Below are 23,654 nucleotides of genomic sequence, written 5' to 3'. Positions count from 1 at the left end.
CCGTATAAATATTTTTGATCATCCCAGGGACGACGGGACGCCCTTAAATTCTAGCCCTGGAGGGAATTATTTTATAACGATGTAAAAAATTATTTGGTTGTAATTGTAATGTTGCAATGTTTTATAGGCTACCAAGTGTGGCCAACCATCCTCCATGAGAGCCTTAAAGGGGCAGTGTTGTATTTTGAGACAGGTTTGAATATGCAAAGATGCCAATAGGAAGTGTGTAGCCTACATTTTTGTATATTTCTTTATGGTAAAAAAAGATAGTAATACATTTTATTTTGTAAAGTGGTTCCTTGAATCATAAAATGATGTAAAATTTTAAGCTTTTGGACAAGTAAAAAAATCTGTCCTACTTGTCCAGAGTGACAAGTGTCAAAAAAGTTAGAAAGTTAATGTCAAGCCCTGCTTGAGGACAGGAGTTGAAAAACACTGCCTTCCCTTCACCTAGACCGGCGCCATCCGACTGGCCAACTGCAACCTGCACAATCAGGCGGTAGGAGAAGGGATCAGTGCCGTGGTTCAGGACGTATATATCCACCAGTACATTGAACAGCAGCAGCAACAGCCCCAGTCAGACGGGGTCCGACCAGGGCCCTCTCCAGGTCAGGGGTTAGGGCCGGTGCAGCCCCCTGTACTGCGGAGATCCTTCTGGTTGGAGGCTGGCTCGGTCAACTTTGCCCTGATCACAGCTGATGTGGCACTAGCTGCGGACCACCCGGCCAAGTATGAGGTGCAGAGGCAGTTCCTGGAACTCCATGACGCTCACACCAAGAGGTAGGAATGGAGGAAGGAATGAATACACTTTATTGATCCCAAAGAAAATAGGGGGAAATGGATCCCTAGAGAAAATTGGTCTTACCACCACCAGCAGCAGTCACAGACACAGAGAACACAGAGACATGAGTGTGCTGTCTCTCTCTTTCCCTTCCTCCCAGTCTATGGTTCCTGTGGCCAGATGAGACAGGGCGTAACAAGCGAAGCAGGAATAAGTGTGGCTGCCTGGGGGGCTGTCGTTTCTACGGGGGCACCAACACAGGCCTGGACTTCTTCCATCTGGAGGAGAAGACCCCCTCGAGCTCTGCCTTCTCCTCCAGCACTGAGTCAGACATTTGCTACGGCCAATCACTGCTGCAGCCTGGAGAGTGGATCGTCACCAGGGAGACAACCAAACTGTCCGATGGTACGGGAGTTATAATTTATTTATCAAACGGTACAGGATTATAGTTCATAGAGATTGTAGACCGATGCAGAGGTCATATCTGGGTTCACTGTGAAAATGGTTAAATGTCAAGGATGCTGTTCTGTTCCATTTAAGCTTTGATCTGTGTATCTGGAACACACGTAACCTACAGTAGTGTGTATTCCCTTCTATAGGTAAGGGTTTGGCGGTGATGAAGGACACCTGTACCCCCAGTCCGGCCCCGGATCCCGGAATGCGGGGTCAACGCCTGAGCCTCCAGGTGCCTCCGCGCTCCCACAGTTCGGCTTCCTCCTCCGAGGAAAATAGTTCCTCCAGCGCTGCATTGCCCCTACTGGCCGGGGAGAGGGACAGCCCATCTCCCAGCACTGAGGAACGCATGTTCCCCATGAACGGCAAAAGCACTACAGAGTGAGTAGCAGATGAGTGCTCCAGGGGTGCAACAGGCATACACAATGCTCACACATATTCACAATTGACCAACAGCCCCCATACTAGCCCACGAAGAGTGAAGAAGCTGACTTTTTGTTGATTCCAAAGTGCATTATCTTGGTATTCTCAACCCCTTCTTCTTTCTACACAGTACTCTTACAGATGTCCCTGAGGGCTCCCCAATCTCTCCCAACAGTGCCCAGGAGCGCTCCTCCCTCCGCTCCCCTCTCCGCTCGCCCCTCAAGCGCCAGTCCTCCATGCAGTCTGCCCGGCTAGGCAGTACCAAGAGCCTGTCGGCGGCCGTCTTCACCGACAAGCCTCCGCCGCCCCTCGCTGGCGTCCAGTTCAGCAGCGAGGTCTCCCGTAGTGACGAGAATGCCCTGGACTCTCCGCGCCGGAGCTACAGCTCCTTCCCCTTCACGCCGTCCGCAGACTCCTGCACCTTCCACCAGTACCGCTCAGCAGACTCCAGCATGTCGGTGGCTGACAGCGAAGCTTACTTTTCAGCAGCAGAGGACTTTGAGCCCATCAGCAGTGCAGATGAGGGTCCAGGCACCTACCCTGGGAGGAAGAAGAGGAGGCAGCAGCAGCAGCAGATGCAGTATCAGCCCCAGCAGCAGCCCTACCACATGGACCACTACAGGTTGGGACTGTAGCTGCTAAATGACTGCACCTCCTTTCCCGACCCTTCTCCCTCTTACCTAAGCGCGTACTTTCTAAGAGAATGTGTTCTCAGTCAACTTACCTAGTAAAATAACAACACATGCTTGCAGTATTTAAACCAATCTGTTGTGCTTCCAGCCGCAGCTCCATCTACCACAGCGTGGAGGGCCCCCTCACCTATGTGTTGAACGGGGATCTCATCACAGAGCCCAGGCCTCTACCCATGCCCCCCATGCTGCCCCCGCTGCCAGCCCACCCCATCCCAAGCCACCAATCGCAGGCCTCCTTTGTTTCGGCGCTGGGGTTGGAGGAGGAGGGCTCGGTGGAGCTGGAGAAGACCCCCGAGCCAGGCCTGGTGACACGACAGCCCCACGTCATGGCCTGCTACCAGAGTTACCTGGCACACTACCAGGTAAGGCTGAGACACATTACTTTATCCCTGAAATTATTATTATTATTAGATAAGAAAAGTAAGACGTATTGTACATACATTTGACACCCCTGTATAGGGTTGCAAAGGGAAGGTATATTACTGTCAACTTTCATATCAACTTAGTGAAGTTGAATTGAACCATATGGCCTATCCACTAGAAACTCATGGACAATATGGACACATAAAGTTGAAGTCGGAAGTTTACCAACACTTAGGTTGGAGTCATTAAAACTTGTTTTTCAACCACTCCACAAATGTATTGTTAACAAACTATAGTTTTGGCAAGCCAGTTGTGTCATGCACCAAGTAGATGTCCTAAGTAATTTTTCCAACAATTGTTTACAGACAGATTATTTCACTTATAATACACTGTATCACAATTCCAGTGGGTCTGAAGTTTACATACACTAAGTTGACTGTGCCTTTAAACAGCTTGGAAAATTCCAGAAAATGATATCATGGCTTTAGAAGCTTCTGATAGGCTGATCGACATCATTTGAGTCAAGTGGAGGTGTACCTGTGGATGTATTTCAAGGCCTACCTTCAAACTCGGTGCCTCTTTGCTTGACATCATGGGAAATTCAAAAGAAATCGGCCAAGACCTCAGAAAAAAATTGTAGACCTCCACAAATCTGTCTCAACATTGGGAGCAATTTCCAAATGCCTGAAGGTACCACGTTCATCTGTACAAACAATAGTACATAATTATAAACACCATGGGACCACGCAGCCGTCATACCGCTCAGGAAGGAGACACGTTCTATCTCCTAGAGATGAACGCACTTTAGTGTGAAAAGTGCAAATCAATCCCAGAACAACAGCAAAGGACCTTGTGAAGATGCTGGAGGAAACAGGTACAAAACTATCTATATGCACAGTAAAATCAGTCCTATATTGACATAACCTGAAAGGCCGCTCAGCAAGGAAAAAGCCACTGCTCCAAAACCTCCATTAAAAAGCCAGACTACGGATTGCAACTGCACATGGGGACAAAGATTGTACTTTTTGGAGAAATGTCCTCTGGTCTGGTGAAACAAAAAATAACTGTTTGGCCATAATGACCATTGTTATGTTTGGAGGAAAAAGGGGGAGGCTTGCAAGCCGAAGAACACCATCCCAACCGTGAAGGATAGGGGTGGCAGCATCATGTTGTGGGGGTGCTTTGCTACGAGAGGGACTGGTGCACTTCACAAAATAGATGGCTTCATGAGAAAGGAAAAATTTTGTAGATTATATTGAAGCAACATCTGAAGACATGAGTCAGGAAGTTAAACGCTTGGTTGCAAATGGGTCTTCCAAATGGACAATGACCCCAAGCATACTTCCAAAGTTGTGGCAAAATGGCTTAAGGACAACAAAGTCAAGGTATTGGAGTGGCCATCACAAAGCCCTGACCTCAATCCTATAGAAAATGTGTGGGCAGAACTGAAAAAGCATGTGCGAGCAAGGAGGCCTACAAACCTGACTCAGTTACACCAGCTCTGGCGGGAGGAATGGGACAAAATTCACCCAACTTATTGTGGGAAGCTTGTGGAAGGCTACCCGACACTTGCTACCAAGTACTAATTGAGTGTATGTAAACTTCTGACCCACTGGGAATGTGATGAAAGAAATAAAAGCTGAAATAAATCATTCTCCTATTATTGTGACATTTCACATTCTTAAAAAACATTCTTAAAATAAAGCGATGATCCCAACTGACATAAAACAGGGAATTTTAAGTCAGGAATTGTGAAAAACTGAGTGTTATTTGGCTAAGGTGTATGTTAAACTTCCGACTTCAACTGTATATAAAAATGTATACTTTATATGAATACATTTTTAAAAAGTAATACCGAATTACCAAAGATTGGTAAATTAACATGTAAGCTATGGCAAAGTTACCAGAAATGTGGGTAACTTTTGTAAATTACCAGTAGTTTTGCAGGCCTACACCTACATTGTTGTTTATCAGGGAGAATAGGGAATCATGACAGCTCTCTTCGTTACATCTTAAACCTTCTGACCGTCTTCTGAATACACCCCAGGTGTCTAACTGGTCTCAGAAGCAGCCCACCAATAAGAGGACCTCCAAGTCCTCACTACACCGCCCCCTGGACCTGGACACGCCCACCAGTGAGGAGAGCTCTGCCTCCTTCGACCAGCTCTCTGTTCCCAGCTTTAAGGTAAGAAACACATTCTATATAGACTGTGTGTGTGTGTGTGTGTGTGTGTGTGTGTGTGTGTGTGTGTGTGTGTGTGTGTGTGTGTGTGTGTGTGTGTGTGTGTGTGTGTGTGTGTGTGTGTGTGTGTGTGTGTGTGTGTGTGTGTGTGTGTGTGTTCATCCGTGGAGTACCCTGAGGTCTTAACCATTTCTCTTATGTTGTAGGTGGTTAAACAAGGCCTCTCTGCCAGCTCTCTACTAGACAGAGGTCTTTCGTTGATGGGAGAAACAAACAAGTATTTCAAATTTATTTTGCTAGGCTTTGTTTGTATGTCAAAGGTGCTTCAAGAAAGTTCTGAGTAAAGGGTCTGAATACGTATGTAAATGTGATGGTTATACACTGCTCAAAAAAATAAAGGGAAAACTAAAATAACACATCCTAGATCTGAAAGAATGAATTTTTTTTATTTATTTAACAAAATCACACACAAATTATCAATGGAAATCAAATTTATCAACCCATGGAGGTCTGAATTTGGAGTCACACTCAAAATTAAAGTGGAAAACCACACTACAGGCTGATCCAACTTTGATGTAATGTCCTTAAAACAAGTCAAAATGAGGCTCAGTAGTGTGTGTGGCCTCCACGTGCCTGTATGACCTCCCTACACCGCCTGGGCATGCTCCTGATGAGGTGGCGGATGGTCTCCTGAGGGATCTCCTCCCAGACCTGGACTAAAGCATCCGCCAACTCCTGGACAGTCTGTGGTGCAACGTGGCGTTGGTGGATGGAGCGAGACATGATGTCCCAGATGTGCTCAATTGGATTCAGGTCTGGGGAACGGGCGGGCCAGTCCATAGCATCAATGCCTTCCTCTTGCAGGAACTGCTGACACACTCCAGCCACATGAGGTCTAGCATTGTCTTGCATTAGGAGTAACCCAGGGCCAACCGCACCAGCATATGGTCTCACAAGGGGTCTGAGGATCTCATCTCGGTACCTAATGGCAGTCAGGCTACCTCTGGCGAGCACATGGAGGGCTGTGCGGCCCCCCAAAGAAATGCTACCCCACACCATGACTGACCCACCGCCAAACCGGTCATGCTGGAGGATGTTGCAGGCAGCAGAACGTTCTCCACGGCGTCTCCAGACTCTGTCACATGTGCTCAGTGTGAACCTGCTTTCATCTGTGAAGAGCACAGGGCGCCAGTGGCGAATTTGCCAATCTTGGTGTTCTCTGGCAAATGTCAAACGTCCTGCATGGTGTTGGGCTGTAAGCACAACCCCCACCTGTGGACTTCAGGCCCTCATACCACCCTCATGGGGTCTGTTTCTAACCGTTTGAGCAGACACATGCACATTTGTGGCCTGCTGGAGGTCATTTTGCAGGGCTCTGGCAGTGCTCCTCCTGCTCCTCCTTGCACAAAGGCGGAGGTAGCGGTCCTGCTGCTGGGTTGTTGCCCTCCTACGGCCTCCTCCACGTCTCCTGATGTACTGGCCTGTCTCCTGGTAGCGCCTCCATGCTCTGGACACTACGCTGACAGACACAGCAAACCTTCTTGCCACAGCTTGCATTGATGTGCCATCCTGGATGAGCTGCACTACCTGAGCCACTTGTGTGGGTTGTAGACTCCATCTCATGCTACCACTAGAGTGAAAGCACCGCCAGCATTCAAAAGTGACCAAAACATCGGCCAAGAAGCATAGGAACTGAGAAGTGGTCTGTGGTCACCTGCAGAACCACTCCTTATTGGGGGTGTCTTGCTAATTGCCTATAATTTCCACATGTTCTCTATTCCATTTGCACAACAGCATGTGAAATTTATTGTAAATCAGTGTTGCTTCCTAAGTGGACAGTTTGATTTCACAGAAGTGTGATTGACTTGGAGTTACATTGTGTTGTTTAAGTGTTCCCTTTATTCTTTTGAGCGGTGTAGTTTATAAATTGTTTATAAATGAATGCCTGGCTGGGCTGATGAGACAGTGGATTGCACAGTCAGATGGAGCAGAGTATATAGGCATTTTATTGTCATAGATTTAGCCTGTGGTAACTTGTGGAATAAGCACCGGCTAGAATTTGGTTTTAACCTCTATGGTCTGCTCTGTGTGTTTCTCACACACAGATCTGTAACTGCATCTCTCTCTATGTGACTATAGCCAACCGTACACTCCTCTGGATAAGAAGGCGATGGAGAACACAGACGACACCACCACTGAGGACTGGACCTTGGAGCAGCCCCTCTCCCAGACCAGAACCACCGCCATCGTGGAAGTGAAAGGGGCAATCAATGTGGTGCTCACCCCTCTAGTGGCTGAAGCTCTGGACAGGTAACATCAACTGGGTTTATATTAAGTTCTTGTATGCTATAGCCACCAAAGGCTTGTGTAAAAATACTGTTATAGGTAATCTTATAGACCAGCTCATCATAGAAAATTCTAAACATATTGCCTTTCCATCTGCAATCAGTGTCTCCCCACAGCAGCTGTGCCCAACAAGTCTCATAGTCATATTACAGGAATATATATTGCTAATGTCATTGACAATGTATGAGGTGTTATTACAGATACATTGAGTCAATGGTCCACTACGTCAGTATACGTCACCCTGCAGCCATTCTGGATGACCTGCATGGGATGGTCCTAAACGAAGCCTATCAGATCAGCAAGTCCACTGTGACTGAATCCGTAAGTAAATCTCACCAAGGAGTAAATCTGGCTAAAAGTAGAGTACTATAAGGGTCTTTCTATAAATAATGTGGCCAATGTGTGACATTGGGATCAACATTTCTTAATGGTTTGAAACAAAAATCAAAATGATTTTCATGCAGTTCCACATGTGTACTTAGAGGAATAAAAATGAATATATACAAATGGACCCATAACTCCACCTAAACAACAACATTGGCCAAGGACATTCAGGGGCTTTTCCAAGTACTTAATTTACATTTTCAAGGTCCTCAATAATTACAATTTACACTGAGTGTACAAAACATTAAGGACACCGCTCTATCCATAACAGACTGTGACCAGGTGAATCCAGGTGAAAGCTACATTTCGATTCCTTATTGATGTCACTTGTCAAATCCACTTCAATCGGTGTAGATGACGGGGAGGAAACAGGTTAAAGAAGGATTTTTGACAATTGAGACATGGATTGTGTATGTGTGCCATTCAGATGGTGAATTGGCAAAACAAAATATTTAAGTGCCATTTGAACCAGGTATGGTTGTAGATGCCATGCATAGTGCTGTTATGGTGACCGTATTACCGCCACACCGGCAGGCAGGGCCTAACATAAGGATGACTCAGATATGCTATTCTGTTCTTATGAAATGCATTTTCTTCATATCAAAATGTTTCATTAGACCTGCCTAAAATAAATCTTGCATTTACTGTGATGGTGTAGACTACATTGCATATACTACACAGCGGAGTCAATCACCACCTTCCGGAGACACCTGAAACCCCACCTCTTTAAGGAATACCTAGGATAGGATAAAGTAATCCTTCTCACCCCCCCCTCCCCCCCCTTAAAATATGTAGATGCACTATTGTAAAGTGGCTGTTCCACTGGATGTCATAAGGTGAATGCACCAATTTGTAAGTCGCTCTGGATAAGAGCGTCTGCTAAATGACTTAAATGTAAATGTAAATGTAAATCTATTTTAGACTTTTTAAAATGTAGATGTTCCAAACGTCTGCATCAGTGGGTTGTAGACTATGAGTAGAAGCCGGAGATGTTAATGTTAATTGACGGTCAATTTCCACGAGACCGGCAGTTATTTCAATGACAATCACCACCAGCTGGCAAAATGTCATGACCGCAACAGCCCTAGCCAGGCGCATAGCTGTGGAAAGTAGGGGTGCTGAAGAGGCTGCAGCACCCGCTTAAAAATCATAATAAACATTTTAAAAAGTAGAGCACTGGGCCTGGGCTGTCAAAAAGATTTATAGCACCCCCACACACAAACTACATCCCGAGGCTATGGCCAGGCACACTGATTTGTGTCAAGAACTGCAGCGCTGCTGGGGTTTTCCACGCTCAACAGTTTCCCGTGTGTATCAAGAATGGTCCACCACCGAAAGGACATCCAGACAACTTGACACAACTGTGGAACGCATTGGAGTCAATTGGTAATTACATTTTTGCATCTGAGCTCCTAGATTGTGCGGCTTTTATTTTCAAGGAAGCATTGGAGTTGACACAAAGCATGCAAAAAGTTTCCAAAAAAGTGGGCCATTAACACTAAGAATAGTGTATTTGTTAGGCCTTGCCAATACATTGATATTCTAATTATTATTACACCTAAAATGTGATTTGATTTAGAATAATGTGGACATTGCCTGACTAAATAGATTGGATGCGTGCATGGCTTGTGTAGGCACACATAATAAAGTCATGAATAGCCGTAGCATTAATCTCACCATTTGAATCTCACCATTGCTGTATTTATAATGAGAAAGGAACCAAAAGCAAAGTTCCTTTTTTAATGGGATTTGTATGGAAAGCCCAGTTGAAGCCAGCATTAGATGTTTTCATCCTCATAAAAACCGCACGTGGTTTTGGCACAACACGTGGTTTTACTGCAACAGAGTAGAGCAACACTGATTAATAATGAAATCACGGATAATTGTAACATTTTGATTTTGTCCACCCACACTAGATGTTGAAAAGCATTAAACATTTATGGCAATTTAGCTAGCTTTATGGCAGTTGGCAACCAACTTAAAGGTGCATTACCACCACCAACTGGACTGGAGTGTGGACCTCAGTTTCAATGCTCCTAAAACCAATAAGGAGATGGAAGAGGCAAAGCAGATGCTTGTTTACACGTGCGAGCGGTGTGGTCAGCATGTAAGGGAGCAGGAGAACTTAAAAATTGGCTACAATAATTATAAGGACTTTTCGGGGACTAAAGTGAGGAAATTACTGATATTAGGCCTATTCCAATACTTGAATTTCTGAGCTCCAAATTCAAGTTCAAATAGACTACTTCAAGCCCCTTGTATTGTTTATAATTGCAGGTGTAACATGGAAAACAAAATGTATTTGTCATGTTATTTCATTACCAGATCATGTTGTGAAGAAGCCCACTAGACTATGTCACTTGTTGTCATTATATCTAGAATAGTTAATAGGAATAGTGTTGGGTGTTGCGCAATAGTCTATCCTATGCAATTGCACACAGTAGACTGTGTCTAATCCGAGGCACAGAAAACATGAACACATTACCTTGATACTTTCTCTGTTAGATCTAACGAGACCCTGCTGTAAATCAAGCAGGCAACAGATGATCAATATCAATTCAGTAGGGATATTAGATCCAATGTGGATCCAGGCACAACTTTCTTCACTAGCATAACAAACCAGACACCAAAATATTCTGGACATTTTTTGCAAGCACCTTTTTTCCAGCACCTGGGCTGTTGTTGCGTCACATGCGCTATCACAACAGATGTTTGTCACTTAACTGTCCTTCTGAAAATTCCTTCCTGGATCAGATATATGAATATATCATGGCGTGACGAATCAGCTGGACACCAAATGCGCATCCAACAAGTATTATACATAATTATTGAAGAACCCCTATAATGACAGTATTGATTTAGGTTTTAAGTATCAAGGTAAGGTGACCATTTCGGTTAGAAGCGTTCGGTTTTGCAATTGCATTTATTATTTTGGATTTGGGGTTTCACCCCGTAACATAAGGAGACATGAAATGTTACGGGATTTTACGTAGTTACACTGCATTTCTGAGATCTCTATACAAAAAACTGTACGACCGCTATATCGAAGATTCTTACAGTGTTCAAGTTAAATGTCTAATTTAACTGAATAATGCTTAATATAGGATATAATGACAACTTACGCTGCCATAAATGCGAGGTTAGAAAAGTCATGTTTTATGTCATATGATTTTGGACAAATCCATCAAGTCACCAAACATGATAAAGGGTCAATATTTTATATCAACTCGTGAATTTTATTGAATATAGCTATGAACCCATCTTACCTTAAATTAGTGACATGAAAAAAAATGGCTGATTTATTATCAGTAACTTATCAACAGCAGTTACAAGTTGTCCAGCGTAGGAATTCCTCACGGGTACCGTAGTTTATAGAAAGACCCGTAAAGGGAATAGAGTGCAATTTTAGATTTACCCTAAGATTGTCCTGTTTTGAAATGTTTCCCCCATTATAGAGCTCAGCCAAGCAGGAGCACAAGCTGTCCAAGACGGAGGGTACCACAGGCTCCCTCAACATGCCACATGGCCAAACGGACCTGAAGGTCAAACCAGACAACGTGAAGATCAAAGGCCTGCAAGCTAACGTGTCAATCCCTAAGGTAGGAATTTGGCCAGGAAAATTGTATTGGACTTAAACAGAATTTAAACGAATTTGACTGTAGTTCAATGCTGATTCCTAGAGTTGCATCTCTAATGCCCCAAAAAATCTTTCTCTCTGGCTGTGCAGGTGAACCTGTGTCTGCTCCAGGCCTCTATAGAAGAGTGTTCTCCCTTCAGCTCCAGTAAGAACCACATCACACATGTCTCTCTAGTTGCTCTCTGCTTCGACAGGATCGCCACACAGTTTCGCATGAACAGGTAACCTCATTTCCACTAGACTGCACCTGTCTCCTTAAGACACACACACACACACACAGTTACACCGTGTGCGTACCCTCCTGTCTGTCTTCAGGGGCATAGTGGAGGAGACACCCAATACTGCAGAGCACGGCCGTCCCTCCGTAAACTTGGAGAAGTATGCCTCGGCCACCAAGATGCAGCCACAGTCTTCAGGCTCACTGCGCTCCAACGCCGGCATTGAGAAGGGCAAGGAGATTGCTGCCAAGCTTAACATCCACCGCATCCACTGCCAGCTACGAGGCCTGGATTCCAAAGGTGGGAATATGCTCTTTTTTATTGAATGCTCTACAATGTGTTTTTTGAAACACCAGCCTTCACACCCAGCAGGCTGTCCATGACTGGAGTTAGAGACTAATATAATATTAAGTGTTAGCCAGTTGTGAAGCAAAACTTTCAAATTTACTCATTTTTCCTGTCCTGTGGTTAAGACATAGGGACATGTGCCATCACGGCCATTCCTTTTGAGAAGTCCAAAGTACTGTTCAGTCTGGAGGAAATAGATGAGTTTGCCCTTGTGGACGAGACGGAGAACTACGCGGCTGCAGACCTGGTCCGCACCGCTGCCTCCCTGGAGAAGTGGGGCTGGATCATGTTTGAGTGCGGAATTGAGAACCTCACCGTCAAAGGTAATTTGTCATTACGAAAGATATGCATATGCACTGTATATACATATTGGAATTTAGATTAACTTTGAATTGATGTTATTAACCCCAACCCTGTAACACTTTTGCCTGATTGTGTGTGGATATGTGCAGGTGGACGTCAGTCGGGTGCAGTGCTGTACAGTGCGTTTGGCATGATGGGTCAGTCGGGTACTGGCGTGAACACTGGCATGTCCAAATCCAATGGCTCATCAGGCTCTCAGACGGGCAGCGGCTACAGCACTGATGTATCTGATGACAACCTGCCTAACGACGCCACAAGCCCCAACTCTGATGCCAACGGAAACTCAGACTCTGACGATCAGGTAACTCATCACTTTCAACTGTTGTACTTGATCCAACCTCATTTCAGTAACGGAAAGCGTTCAGACAAAATATACACTTGCTTCTCTCTCTTGCTCCCCTCTCATTGGCCTCTGTGTGGTGTCGATTGCTCTTGCAGGATGAAGGGGTGGAGTCTGACGACCTGAAGAAGGACCTCCCCCTCATGCCCCCGCCCCCTGACTCCAGCAGCATGAAGCTCACCATCAAGGAGATCTGGTTCAGCTTCGCTGCCCCAACCAACGTACGCTCCCCATCCCAGGCCATCTCCAGGCAGCTGAATCTCCTGAGCACAGCAACACCAGCGATCGGAGCCTGGTTGGTCCCCATCGACCAGCTCAAGTCTTCTCTGCGTAAGCTGGACATGGAGGGCACCTTGAGAGTGTGTGCTGTCATGGGCTGCATCATGACTGAAGCCTTGGAGGTCAGTACTGCACAGGTTGAGGGCTCCAATGCATTTTATCCATTAATTAGTCCTATATTTTCACGTATTGTGTATATACTGTATGTAGATTGTGTACATTTGTCTGTCTATATTCTGTCTGTATATTTTGTCTATTGCTGTCAGCACCATTTTACCAGGTCAATTCAGGGTATATGTAAATGTATTTGGCAAATAAAGGTGATTCTGAGTCTACAGTGCATTCGGAAAGTATTCAGACCACTTGACTTTTTCAACATTCTGTTACGTTTCAGCCTTATTCTAAAATGGATGGGGGGAAAAAATCCTCCTCAATATACACACACAATACCCAATTATGACAAAGCAAAAACAGGTTTTTAGAAATGTTTGGAAATGTATAATAAAAAATTGTCACATTTACAAACAGTGGCTTGTGAAAGTATTCAACCCCTTGGCATTTTTCCAATTTTGTTGTCTTACAACCTGGAATTGAAATGGATTTTGGGGGGGTTTGTATCACTTGATTTATACAACATGCCAACATGCTAAATATTTTTTATTTTGAAACAAACAAGAAATAAGACCAAAAGAATAAAAAATACTCGAGCGTGCATAACTATTCCCCCCCCAAAGTCAATACTTTGTAGAGCCACCTTTTACAGCAATTACAGCTGCAAGTCTCTTGGGGTATGTCTCTATAAGCTTGGCGCATTTATCCACTGGGATTTTTGCCCATTCTTCAAGGCAAAACTGCTCCAGCTCCTTCAAGCTGGATGGGTTCTGCTGGTGTACAGCTATCTTTAAGTCATACCACAGATTCTCAACTGGATCCTCCGTACCAGTCTCAAATCTCTGGAAGACTGAAATAGGTTTCCCTCAAGAATTTCCCTGTATTTAGCACCATCCATCATTCCTTCAATTCTGACCCGTTTCCCAGTCCCTGCCGATGAAAAACATCCCCACAGCATGAGAATCCCAGTTCTCGAGGTGATGAGAGGTGTTGGGTTTGTGCCCGACATAGCGTTTTCCTTGATGGCCAAAAATCTAAATTTTGTAGTCTCATCTGACAAGAGTACCATCTTCCATATCTCTGGGGAGTCTCCCACATGCCTTTTGGCGAACACCAAACGTGTTTGCGTATTTTTTTCTTTAAAGCAATGGCTTTTTTCTCATTTCACTATTTCGAATATGTCTATTTACATGAAATCAAAATCTATTTAAGGTTGTAATGCAACAAAATAGGAAAAACCCCAAATGGGGATGAATACTGTTGCAAGGCACTGTATGTATTCAGATCCTTTACTCAGTACTTTGTTGAAGCACCTTTGGAAGCGATTACAGCCTCGAGTCGTCTTGGGTATGACGTTACAAGCTCGTCACACATGTATTTGGGGAGCTTCTCCCATTCTTCTCTGCATATTCTCTCAAGCTGTACAGCTATTTTCAGGTTTCTCCGGAGAAGTTCGATCGGGTTCAAGTCCGGGCTCTGGCTGGGCCACTCAAGGACATTGAGACTTGTCCCGAATCCACTCCTGCATTTTGGCTGTGTGCTTAGGGTCATTGTCCTATTGAAAGGTGAATCTTCACCCCAGTCTGAGCGCTCTGGAGCAGATTTTCATCAAGGATCTCTCTATACTTTGCTCCGTACATCTTTCCCTTGATCCTGACAAGTCTCCCAGTCCCTGCCGCTGGAAAACATCCCCACAGTATAATGCTTCCACCACTATGCTTCACCGTAGGGATGATGCCAGGTTTCCTGCAGATGTGACGCTTGGCATTCAGGCCAAAGAGTTCAATCTTGGTTTCATCAGACCAGAGAACCTTGTTTCTCATGGTCTGAGAATCCTTTAGGAAAACTCCAAGTGGGCTGTCATGTGCCTTTTACTGAGGAGTGGCTTCCGTCTGGCCACTCTACCATAAAGGCCTCATTGGTGGTGCTGCAGAGATGGTTGTACTTCTGGAAGGTTCTCCCAACTCCACAGAGGAACTCTGGAGCTCTGTCAAAGTGATCATTGGTTTCTTGGTCACTTCCCTAACCAAGGCCCGATTTCTCAGTTTGGCCGGGCGAATCTTGGTGGTTCCAAACTTCTTCCATTTAAGATGGAGACCACTGTGTTCTTGGGGACCTTCAATGCTGCAGACATTTTCTGGTACCCTTCCCAGATCTGTGCCTCGACAAAATCCTGTGTCAGAGCTCTACAGACATTTACATTTAAGTCATTTAGCAGACGCTCTTATCCAGAGCGACTTACAAATTGGTGCATTCACCTTATGACATCCAGTGGGACAGTCACTTAACAATAGTGCATCTAAAACTTAAGGGGGGGTGAGAGGGATTACTTATCCTATCCTAGGTATTCCTTAAAGAGGTGGGGTTTCAGGTGTCTCCGGAAGGTGGTGATTGACTCCGCTGTCCTGGCGTCGTGAGGGAGTTTGTTCCACCATTGGGGGGCCAGGGCAGCGAACAGTTTTGACTGGGCTGAGCGGGAGCTGTACTTCCTCAGTGGTAGGGAGGCGAGCAGGCCAGAGGTGGATGAACGCAGTGCCCTTGTTTGGGTGTAGGGCCTGATCAGAGCCTGGAGGTACTGAGGTGCCGTTCCCCTCACAGCTCCGTAGGCAAGCACCATGGTCTTGTAGCGGATGCGAGCTTCAACTGGAAGCCAGTGGAGAGAACGGAGGAGCGGGGTGACGTGAGAGAACTTGGGAAGGTTGAACACCAGACGGGCTGCGGCGTTCTGGATGAGTTGAAGGGGTTTAATGGCACAGGCAGGGAGCCCAGCCAACAGCGAGTTGCAGTAAGTGCCTGGATTAGGACCTGCGCCGCTTCCTGTGTGAGGCAGGGTCGTACTCTGCGGATGTTGTAGAGCATGAACCTACAGGAACGGGCCACCGCCTTGATGTTGGTTGAGAACGACAGGGTGTTGTCCAGGATCACGCCAAGGTTCTTGGCGCTCTGGGAGGAGGACACAATGGAGTTGTCAACCGTGATGGCGAGATCATGGAACGGGCAGTCCTTCCCCGGGAGGAAGAGCAGCTCCGTCTTGCCGAGGTTCAGCTTGAGGTGGTGATCCGTCATCCACACTGATATGTCTGCCAGACATGCAGAGATGCGATTCGCCACCTGGTCATCAGAAGGGGGAAAGGAGAAGATTAATTGTGTGTCGTCTGCATAGCAATGATAAGAGAGACCATGTGAGGTTATGACAGAGCCAAGTGACTTGGTGTATAGCGAGAATAGGAGAGGGCCAAGAACAGAGCCCTGGGGGACACCAGTGGTGAGAGCGCGTGGTGAGGAGACAGATTCTCGCCACGCCACCTGGTAGGAGCGACCTGTCAGGTAGGACGCAATCCAAGCGTGGGCCGCGCCGGAGATGCCCAACTCGGAGAGGGTGGAGAGGAGGATCTGATGGTTCACAGTATCGAAGGCAGCCGATAGATCTAGAAGGATGAGAGCAGAGGAGAGAGAGTTAGCTTTAGCAGTGCGGAGCGCCTCCGTGATACAGAGGAGAGCAGTCTCAGTTGAATGACTAGTCTTGAAACCTGACTGATTTGGATCAAGAAGGTCATTCAGAGAGATAGCGGGAGAGCTGGCCAAGGACGGCACGTTCAAGAGTTTTGGAGAGAAAAGAAAGAAGGGATACTGGTCTGTAATTGTTGACATCGGAGGGATCGAGTGTAGGTTTTTTCAGAAGGGGTGCAACTCTCGCTCTCTTGAAGACGGAAGGGACGTAGCCAGCGGTCAGGGATGAGTTGATGAGCGAGGTGAGGTAAGGGACAAGGTCTCCGGAAATGGTCTGGAGAAGAGAGGAGGGGATAGGGTCAAGCGGGCAGGTTGTTGGGTGGCCGGCCGTCACAAGACGCGAGATTTCATCTGGAGAGAGAGGGGAGAAAGAGGTCAGAGCACAGGGTAGGGCAGTGTGAGCAGAACCAGCGGTGTCGTTTGACTTAGCAAACGAGGATCGGATGTCGTCGACCTTCTTTTCAAAATGGTTGACGAAGTCATCTGCAGAGAGGGAGGAGGGGGAGGGGGAGGAGGATTCAGGAGGGAGGAGAAGGTGGCAAAGAGCTTCCTAGGGTTAGAGGCAGATGCTTGGAATTTAGCGTGGTAGAAAGTGGCTTTAGCAGCAGAGACAGAGGAGGAAAATGTAGAGAGGAGGGAGTGAAAGGATGCCAGGTCCGCAGGGAGGCGAGTTTTCCTCCATTTCCGCTCGGCTGCCCGGAGCCCTGTTCTGTGAGCTCGCAATGAGTCATCGAGCCACGGAGCGGGAGGGGAGGACCGAGCCGGCCTGGAGGATAGGGGACATAGAGAGTCAAGGGATGCAGAGAGGGAGGAGAGGAGGGTTGAGGAGGCAGAATCAGGAGATAGGTGGGAGGAGGTTTGAGCGGAGGGAAGAGATGATAGGATGGAAGAGGAGAGAGTAGCGGGGGAGAGAGAGCGAGGGTTGGGACGGCGCGATACCATCCGAGTAGGGGCAGTGTGGGAGGTGTTGGATGAGAGCGAGAGGGAAAAGGATACAAGGCAGTGGTCGGAGACTTGGAGGGGAGTTGCAATGAGGTTAGTGGAAGAACAGCATCTAGTAAAGATGAGGTCGAGCGTATTGCCTGCCTTGTGAGTAGGGGGGGAAGGTGAGAGGGTGAGGTCAAAAGAGGAGAGGAGTGGAAAGAAGGAGGCAGAGAAGAAAGAGTCCAAGGTAGACGTGGGGAGGTTAAAGTCGCCCAGAACTGTGAGAGGTGAGCCGTCCTCAGGAAAGGAGCTTATCAAGGCATCAAGCTCATTGATGAACTCTCCGAGGGAACCTGGAGGGCGATAAATGATAAGGATGTTAAGCTTGAAAGGGCTAGTAACTGTGACAGCATGGAATTCAAAGGAGGCGATAGACAGATGGGTAAGGGGAGAAAGAGAGAATGACCACTTGGGAGAGATGAGGATCCGGTGCCACCACCCCGCTGACCAGACGCTCTCGGGGTGTGCGAGAACACGTGGGCGGACGAAGAGAGAGCAGTAGGAGTAGCAGTGTTGTCTGTGGTGATCCATGTTTCCGTCAGTGCCAAGAAGTCGAGGGACTGGAGGGAGGCATAGGCTGAGATGAACTCTGCCTTGTTGACCGCAGATTGGCAGTTCCAGAGGCTACCGGAGACCTGGAACTCCACGTGGGTAGTGCGCTGGGACCACCAGAGTAGGGTGGCCGCGGCCACGCGGTGAGGAGCGTTTGTATGGTCTGTGCAGAGAGGAGAGAGAACAGGGATAAACAGACACATAGTTGACAGGCTACAGAAGAGGCTACGCTAATGCAAAGGAGATTGGAATGACAAGTGGACTACACGTCTCGAATGTTCAGAAAGTTAAGCTACGTAGCAAGAATCTTATTGACTAAAATGATTAAAATGATACAGTACTGCTGAAGTAGGCCAGCTGGCAGTGGGTGCGTTGTTGACACTACACTAATCAAGTCGTTCCGTTGAGTGTAATAGTTTCTGCAGTGTTGCTATTCGGGGGCTAGCTGGCTAGCTAGCAGTGTTGTTTACGTTACGTTGCGTTAAAAGAACGACAATAGCTGGCTAGCGAACCTAGAAAATCGCTCTAGACTACACAATTATCTTTGATACAAAGACGGCTATGTAGCTAGCTAAGTAGCTAGCTACGATCAAACAAATCAAACCGTTGTACTGTAATGAAATGAAGTGAAAATGTGATACTACCTGTGAATGCGACCGGGTTGTTGAGTTCTATACAGAAGACGTTCCTTCAACCTCGTGGCTTGGTTTTTGCTCTGACATGCAGAGCAAAAACCAAGCTTTGCGGCCTTTATATAGACAGGTGTGTGCCTTTCCAAATCATATCCAATCGAATTCACCACAGGTGGACTCCAATCAAGTTGTTGAAACATCTCAAGGATGATCAATGGAAACAGGATGCACCTGAGCTTAATTTCAAGTCTCATAGCAAAGGGTCTGATTACTTATGTAAATAAGGGATTTCTGTTGAATTTTTTTTATACATTTGCTAACATTCTAATAACCTGTTTTTGCTTTGTCATTATGGGGTATTGTGTGTACATTGATGAGGATGATTTTAAAAAATTAAAAAATATTTAGAATAAGGCTGTAACATAACAAAACGTGGAAAAATCGAAGGTGTCTGAATACTTTCCAAATGCACAGTGTATGAGACACATTCCCTTTTCTTTCCTATGTTCTCTACAGAAAAAGAGTATCCACATCCCCTTTCGGAGCAAGTACAACAGGGTGACCAAGCGAGCACGCTACCTCCATGAGAACCCCTCCTGTCTGCTGTGTAACATCCTGCATCGCTACCTACAGCAGGCTGACTACTCAGTGATAGAGGAGGCCACTATGGTGAGACGTGTGTGTTTGAATTTAGAGGCTTGAGAACTTCAGTCTGTGCTATGATTGCCTGAATCTGGTTTGTTAGTGCTGGGCTGGAAGTAGCTCTCATGGATCTACCCTAAGTTAACTACTAATTATCCTTTTAACCCATCTCATCTTGTCCTCTTTAGAATGACGGGCTGCCTGCCCTGGTGACCCTGAAAAAGGGTCTGGTAGCTCTGGCCCGTCAGTGGATGAAGTTTATTGTGGTGACCCAAGGCTTCAAGGCCATCGGCCTGATGAGGCCCAACCAGCTGCCCAAACCCAAGGAGACTCCCCTGCAGCAGACCTACCAGGTCCAGGGCCTGGACAACGGAGCTGCGCTGCAGAGTGACACCAGCGCCGACGGGGCCGAGTTCGAGTTTGACGCAGGTAGGAACCTCTTCTCTGAGTTTTTTTAATTTTGCTGAATATTCTGGTAAATGAATACGACAGAGACTTTATCAAAACAAGTGTACTGAAAAGTCCCCCCCCACATGTTAATTAATTTGATGACGGGGATGACAATAATGCATGCAGTATGTTGGTCCAATGGGTTATATCATGTTGTAAATACTGTCCAGCCACAGTGAGTGAACACACCATGCTGCTGGAGGGCGCATGCAGCCGCCCCCCGCCAACAGGAGACAAATCTGGACCAGTCAGCGGGGTGGAGATCATGAGGAAACTGTCCAAGTCCCACACACACAGTGAATCTGCCCTCAAAATAAAGGTAAAGGTGTGTGTCTTAACTGTGTATCCACCTGTCTGTCTGCATTGTCTACTGAATAAAAATATAAACGTAGCATACAACAATTTCAATGATTTTACGGAGTTACAGTTTATGTAAGGAAACCAGTCAATTTAAATGAATTCATTAGGCATTTATATATGGATTTTACATGACTGGGCAAGGGCGCAGCCATGGGTGGGCCTGGGAGGGAATAGGCCCACCCACTGAGGAGCCAGGCCCAGCCAATCAAAATGTTTTTCCTCCACAAAAAGGAGGAAATACAGAAATACTCCTCAGTTTCTTCAGCTGTCCGGGTGGCTGGTCTCAGACAACCCGGCGGTGACGAAACCGTATGTGGAGGTCCTAGGGTGGCGTGTTTACACGTGGTCTGCGGTTGTGAGGCCGGTTGTACGTAAAGGAGAAATGCTCACTAACAGGGATATTAACAAATTTGTGCACAAAATTAGAGAGAAATAGGCTTTTTGTGCATATGGAACATTTCTGGCATATTTTCTTTCAGCTCATGAAACATGGGACCAACACTTTACGTGTCTCATTTATATTTGTGACTTACCACCTGGAATTCGGTCTTATGTAGCGAAATTTGAAATTGTGTTTTTTTTTACATTGGATAAAAGTAGAGACTCATAGCTACAAAATTGTATATCATACACTGCATTTGAGGAACAATGGGAAAGTAATTCTGCTTTGAAAGTTGATAAACTCACTTTTGAGAAAAATCGCCTTTGAATGTTTTGGTATCTAGTGAAGAGCTATTTTTTGTCTACACCCATTCAGCATCATTCACACACTCTTAACTTTATCCCCACCCGTCTCGTTTCGCTCTTGGAGCGCACACTTGACGCTCTGGCTTATGATTTGCTTACCTCTGGATAACATGAAAACAGCCTAACCAACTCTGCTGGCAACAATTTCATTACACTTTTTTGCATACGTACCAACCATATTCAACGGGTGTTGTACATACACCACGCTATGTTAGCTAGCTAGCTAACAGTACACTTTAGCTTGAAATGAAGCCACTTTTTGTCCAAATTAAAAACGTGTCAAATGTAGCTAGCTATCTTTCCTGTATCACTCATTATCTCAGCCAATCATGGCTAGTTGGAAGGTTGCTATCTTTTTCTGTGGCTTAACCAACAAGGCTTGTAATTTTAACAATTTTATTCATATTTACAGATGGCATACACGTTTGTTGTTAAGACACATGAAAGGTCACATGTTCGTGAAGGTATTTCTGCCAAAAAATGCATTTTCATAAAAATATATTTGTACGTTCAAACGGCTCTCCTGTGAAGTCGTGACTTGCGACATACGCCTAGTTTCCTGAATCGGGTCACATTTTTGTTCAGTATATATAGGTGGACAGGGGCGACAGGGAAGTACCACTTTCCATTAGTACAATATGAAAGCATTTGTTTTCACACTATTGATATGGGTGTGTGTCTTCCTCAGGGCTCCCACCCATACCAGTCCCTGAGCTACACAAGCGGGGACACGGCGGCTGACTCTCCTGCCCATGTGAGTCGCGTGGGCATGCCTGCCAAGGACAGTCCCCGTAAGGAGAGTCTGTTGAGCTACCTGACTGGCAGCTTCCCCAGCCTGCACAACCTGCTGGAGGGTACACCCCAGAGGAACGATCCCACCACCAAGAGCACAGGTAGACTGCCATTGTCCTTAGAACATTACCATGGGATAGACCAGGGTTTCCCAAACCTGGTTCAGACTTGGGTTGCCTTCCCATTACATACCCTCGTCCCCAAAGTGTGAACATTGTCGAAAAGTATGGCTTATATGGAATTTCCACCATATTTTTATACTAGTTCTAATCCTTTTCGAGCCACAATGATAGAGAATTGGTAGAGAATTGGACTGCAACATTACATTACATTACATGTTTGTGCCCCCCTTTAGGTAACAGTGTGGGCCCAGATGTATTGACGGAACACCCTCTGCTGTCAGAGCCCTCTTCTGTCAGCTTCTACAACTGGATGTCCAACGCTGTGGGCAACCGGGGCGGAGGGAACGCTGTACCCCAGGAGTCCCCCATCAACCGCTCCCAGCACAACAGCCTGCAGACAGGTAGAGGGAATGTTTTTAGAATCTTAGGGGCGAATGTTGATCAGCAAGCCGCTGTGCAGCTCGCTAACCATCCCCGAAGCTCACGGTAGAAGACTGTGAAAAAAGGTCACCCTAAGTGTCTGTTACCCATTGCTCCTCAGGCGTCACCTGTAACCTCCCCACCATCCCATCAGCATCAGACTTCAACACGGTTCTGTCCAGCGACCAAAACACTCTTGATGGAACACAGTCTCAGCACTCTCAGCACAGCACCAGCCAGGATGACATAATGATGGCCGACATCGAGGAGGGCAATCTGTGTCCCGCCGCTGTGCAGCTCGCTGACGCACAGGTAACTTGTTGAGAGTGCGGGTGTTTGTGTTTGTGATAAATCTAATGATTCCCTCTCCCTTTCCTCAATTCACACAGGTTGTGTTCAAGCCTCTGCTGAGTCACACAGGGATCCAGGCTCAGGATACCACTCCTCTCAGCTACAAGATGTATTTTGGAGAGCACCTCTCTTTCTCCGGCACCTTGGAGTGTCTCAGAGCAGACATTGTGGACTCAGACACGTCCAAGGAGCGGAAGAACAAACGCTCCAAAAGGTAAATGAACCTTTTATTAACCTTTTATCTAAATAAAGATACTGTATGCCTGGTTATTATTTGTCCCATTATTTACCACTCATAAGCAATCTTGCTCTCTACCCCTCTCCATCTCTCCCTGCAGACAGGGCATGCCTAACCTCCCTCCGCTGGAGTTCAAACCGGCCCTGCTGATTGAGACCTTCAGTCTAAACTCTGTGTTGATGGAGAAGTCTACCAGCACTGGCCCCCCCAACTCCACGGCCGTTCCTTTCGCCTTCCACGACCTCAACCGGCGCCACTATAACACCTTCCACTGCGACTTCACCATCGCCTGCCAGGCCATCAGCCAGCGTGTGGACATGGCCCTGGTGCGCCTCATCCACCAGTTCAGTACCATGGTGGACGACATCAAGGCCACGCAGACAGACATCAAGCTGAGTCGCTACACCGCCGGCTCCGCCTCCCCCACGCCCACCTTCAAGGCAAGGCCCTACAGACACTTCCGCTCTTCTGACTTCAGCCGCAGCTCACGGGGTAGCATCAACGGAGGCGGACGGAGTGGGGCTGGTGGCGGGAACACGGCTCAGAGAAGCAAGCGAGGTGGAGGAGGGGGTCAACCACCCAACGCCCCCCCTTCAGGATTGGACACACTGGGTCGGCGGGAGCCCCGGGGACGCAACACGCTGGGTCGCTCGGAGCGTCGGACCTCCAAGGTACATCAACCAGTATGTGTCTTCATTTTGGAATGTTGTATGAACACTGAACAACAATATAAATGCAACATGCAACAATTTTCAAAGATATTACTGAGTTACAGTTCATATAAGGAATTCAGTCAATTGAAATAAATTCATTAGGCCCTAATCTATTGATTTCACGGATCAGGAAACCAGTCAGTATCTAGTGTGACCACCATTTGCCTTATGCAGAGCATAGAGTTGATCAGGCTGTTGACTGAGACTGGTAAATGTTGTCC

The 23,654-nt window shown here is 46.6% G+C and overlaps 1 protein-coding gene across 12 annotated transcripts in view; it reads left to right on the top strand.

The window, feature by feature from the left end:
• kiaa1109 (KIAA1109 ortholog) overlaps positions 1 to 23,654 on the top strand; it is a 123,119-nt gene that overhangs the window by 39,937 nt on the left and 59,528 nt on the right. For 8 of the 12 annotated variants that reach the window (XM_046308936.1, XM_046308933.1, XM_046308934.1 and 5 more), the window contains exons 24-46: positions 455 to 780; positions 942 to 1,186; positions 1,381 to 1,615; positions 1,788 to 2,279; positions 2,438 to 2,711; positions 4,760 to 4,897; positions 5,101 to 5,171; positions 7,034 to 7,204; positions 7,441 to 7,561; positions 11,080 to 11,223; positions 11,352 to 11,482; positions 11,577 to 11,779; positions 11,953 to 12,150; positions 12,280 to 12,491; positions 12,629 to 12,931; positions 19,115 to 19,267; positions 19,429 to 19,669; positions 19,861 to 20,015; positions 21,486 to 21,690; positions 21,945 to 22,112; positions 22,253 to 22,443; positions 22,521 to 22,696; positions 22,821 to 23,403. In XM_046308936.1, coding sequence (XP_046164892.1) covers positions 455 to 780; positions 942 to 1,186; positions 1,381 to 1,615; positions 1,788 to 2,279; positions 2,438 to 2,711; positions 4,760 to 4,897; positions 5,101 to 5,171; positions 7,034 to 7,204; positions 7,441 to 7,561; positions 11,080 to 11,223; positions 11,352 to 11,482; positions 11,577 to 11,779; positions 11,953 to 12,150; positions 12,280 to 12,491; positions 12,629 to 12,931; positions 19,115 to 19,267; positions 19,429 to 19,669; positions 19,861 to 20,015; positions 21,486 to 21,690; positions 21,945 to 22,112; positions 22,253 to 22,443; positions 22,521 to 22,696; positions 22,821 to 23,403 — 5,136 coding nt within the window. The remainder of the gene's footprint in view (positions 1 to 454; positions 781 to 941; positions 1,187 to 1,380; positions 1,616 to 1,787; positions 2,280 to 2,437; positions 2,712 to 4,759; positions 4,898 to 5,100; positions 5,172 to 7,033; positions 7,205 to 7,440; positions 7,562 to 11,079; positions 11,224 to 11,351; positions 11,483 to 11,576; positions 11,780 to 11,952; positions 12,151 to 12,279; positions 12,492 to 12,628; positions 12,932 to 19,114; positions 19,268 to 19,428; positions 19,670 to 19,860; positions 20,016 to 21,485; positions 21,691 to 21,944; positions 22,113 to 22,252; positions 22,444 to 22,520; positions 22,697 to 22,820; positions 23,404 to 23,654) is intronic. The other 4 variants (XM_046308931.1, XM_046308938.1, XM_046308927.1 and 1 more) reach the window with 3 other exon arrangements.

The sequence above is a fragment of the Oncorhynchus gorbuscha genome, linkage group LG17 (genome assembly GCF_021184085.1).
Source record: "Oncorhynchus gorbuscha isolate QuinsamMale2020 ecotype Even-year linkage group LG17, OgorEven_v1.0, whole genome shotgun sequence".
In the NCBI taxonomy this organism is placed as follows: Eukaryota; Metazoa; Chordata; class Actinopteri; order Salmoniformes; family Salmonidae; genus Oncorhynchus; species Oncorhynchus gorbuscha.
This window is presented reverse-complemented; position numbering and strand designations above follow the sequence as displayed.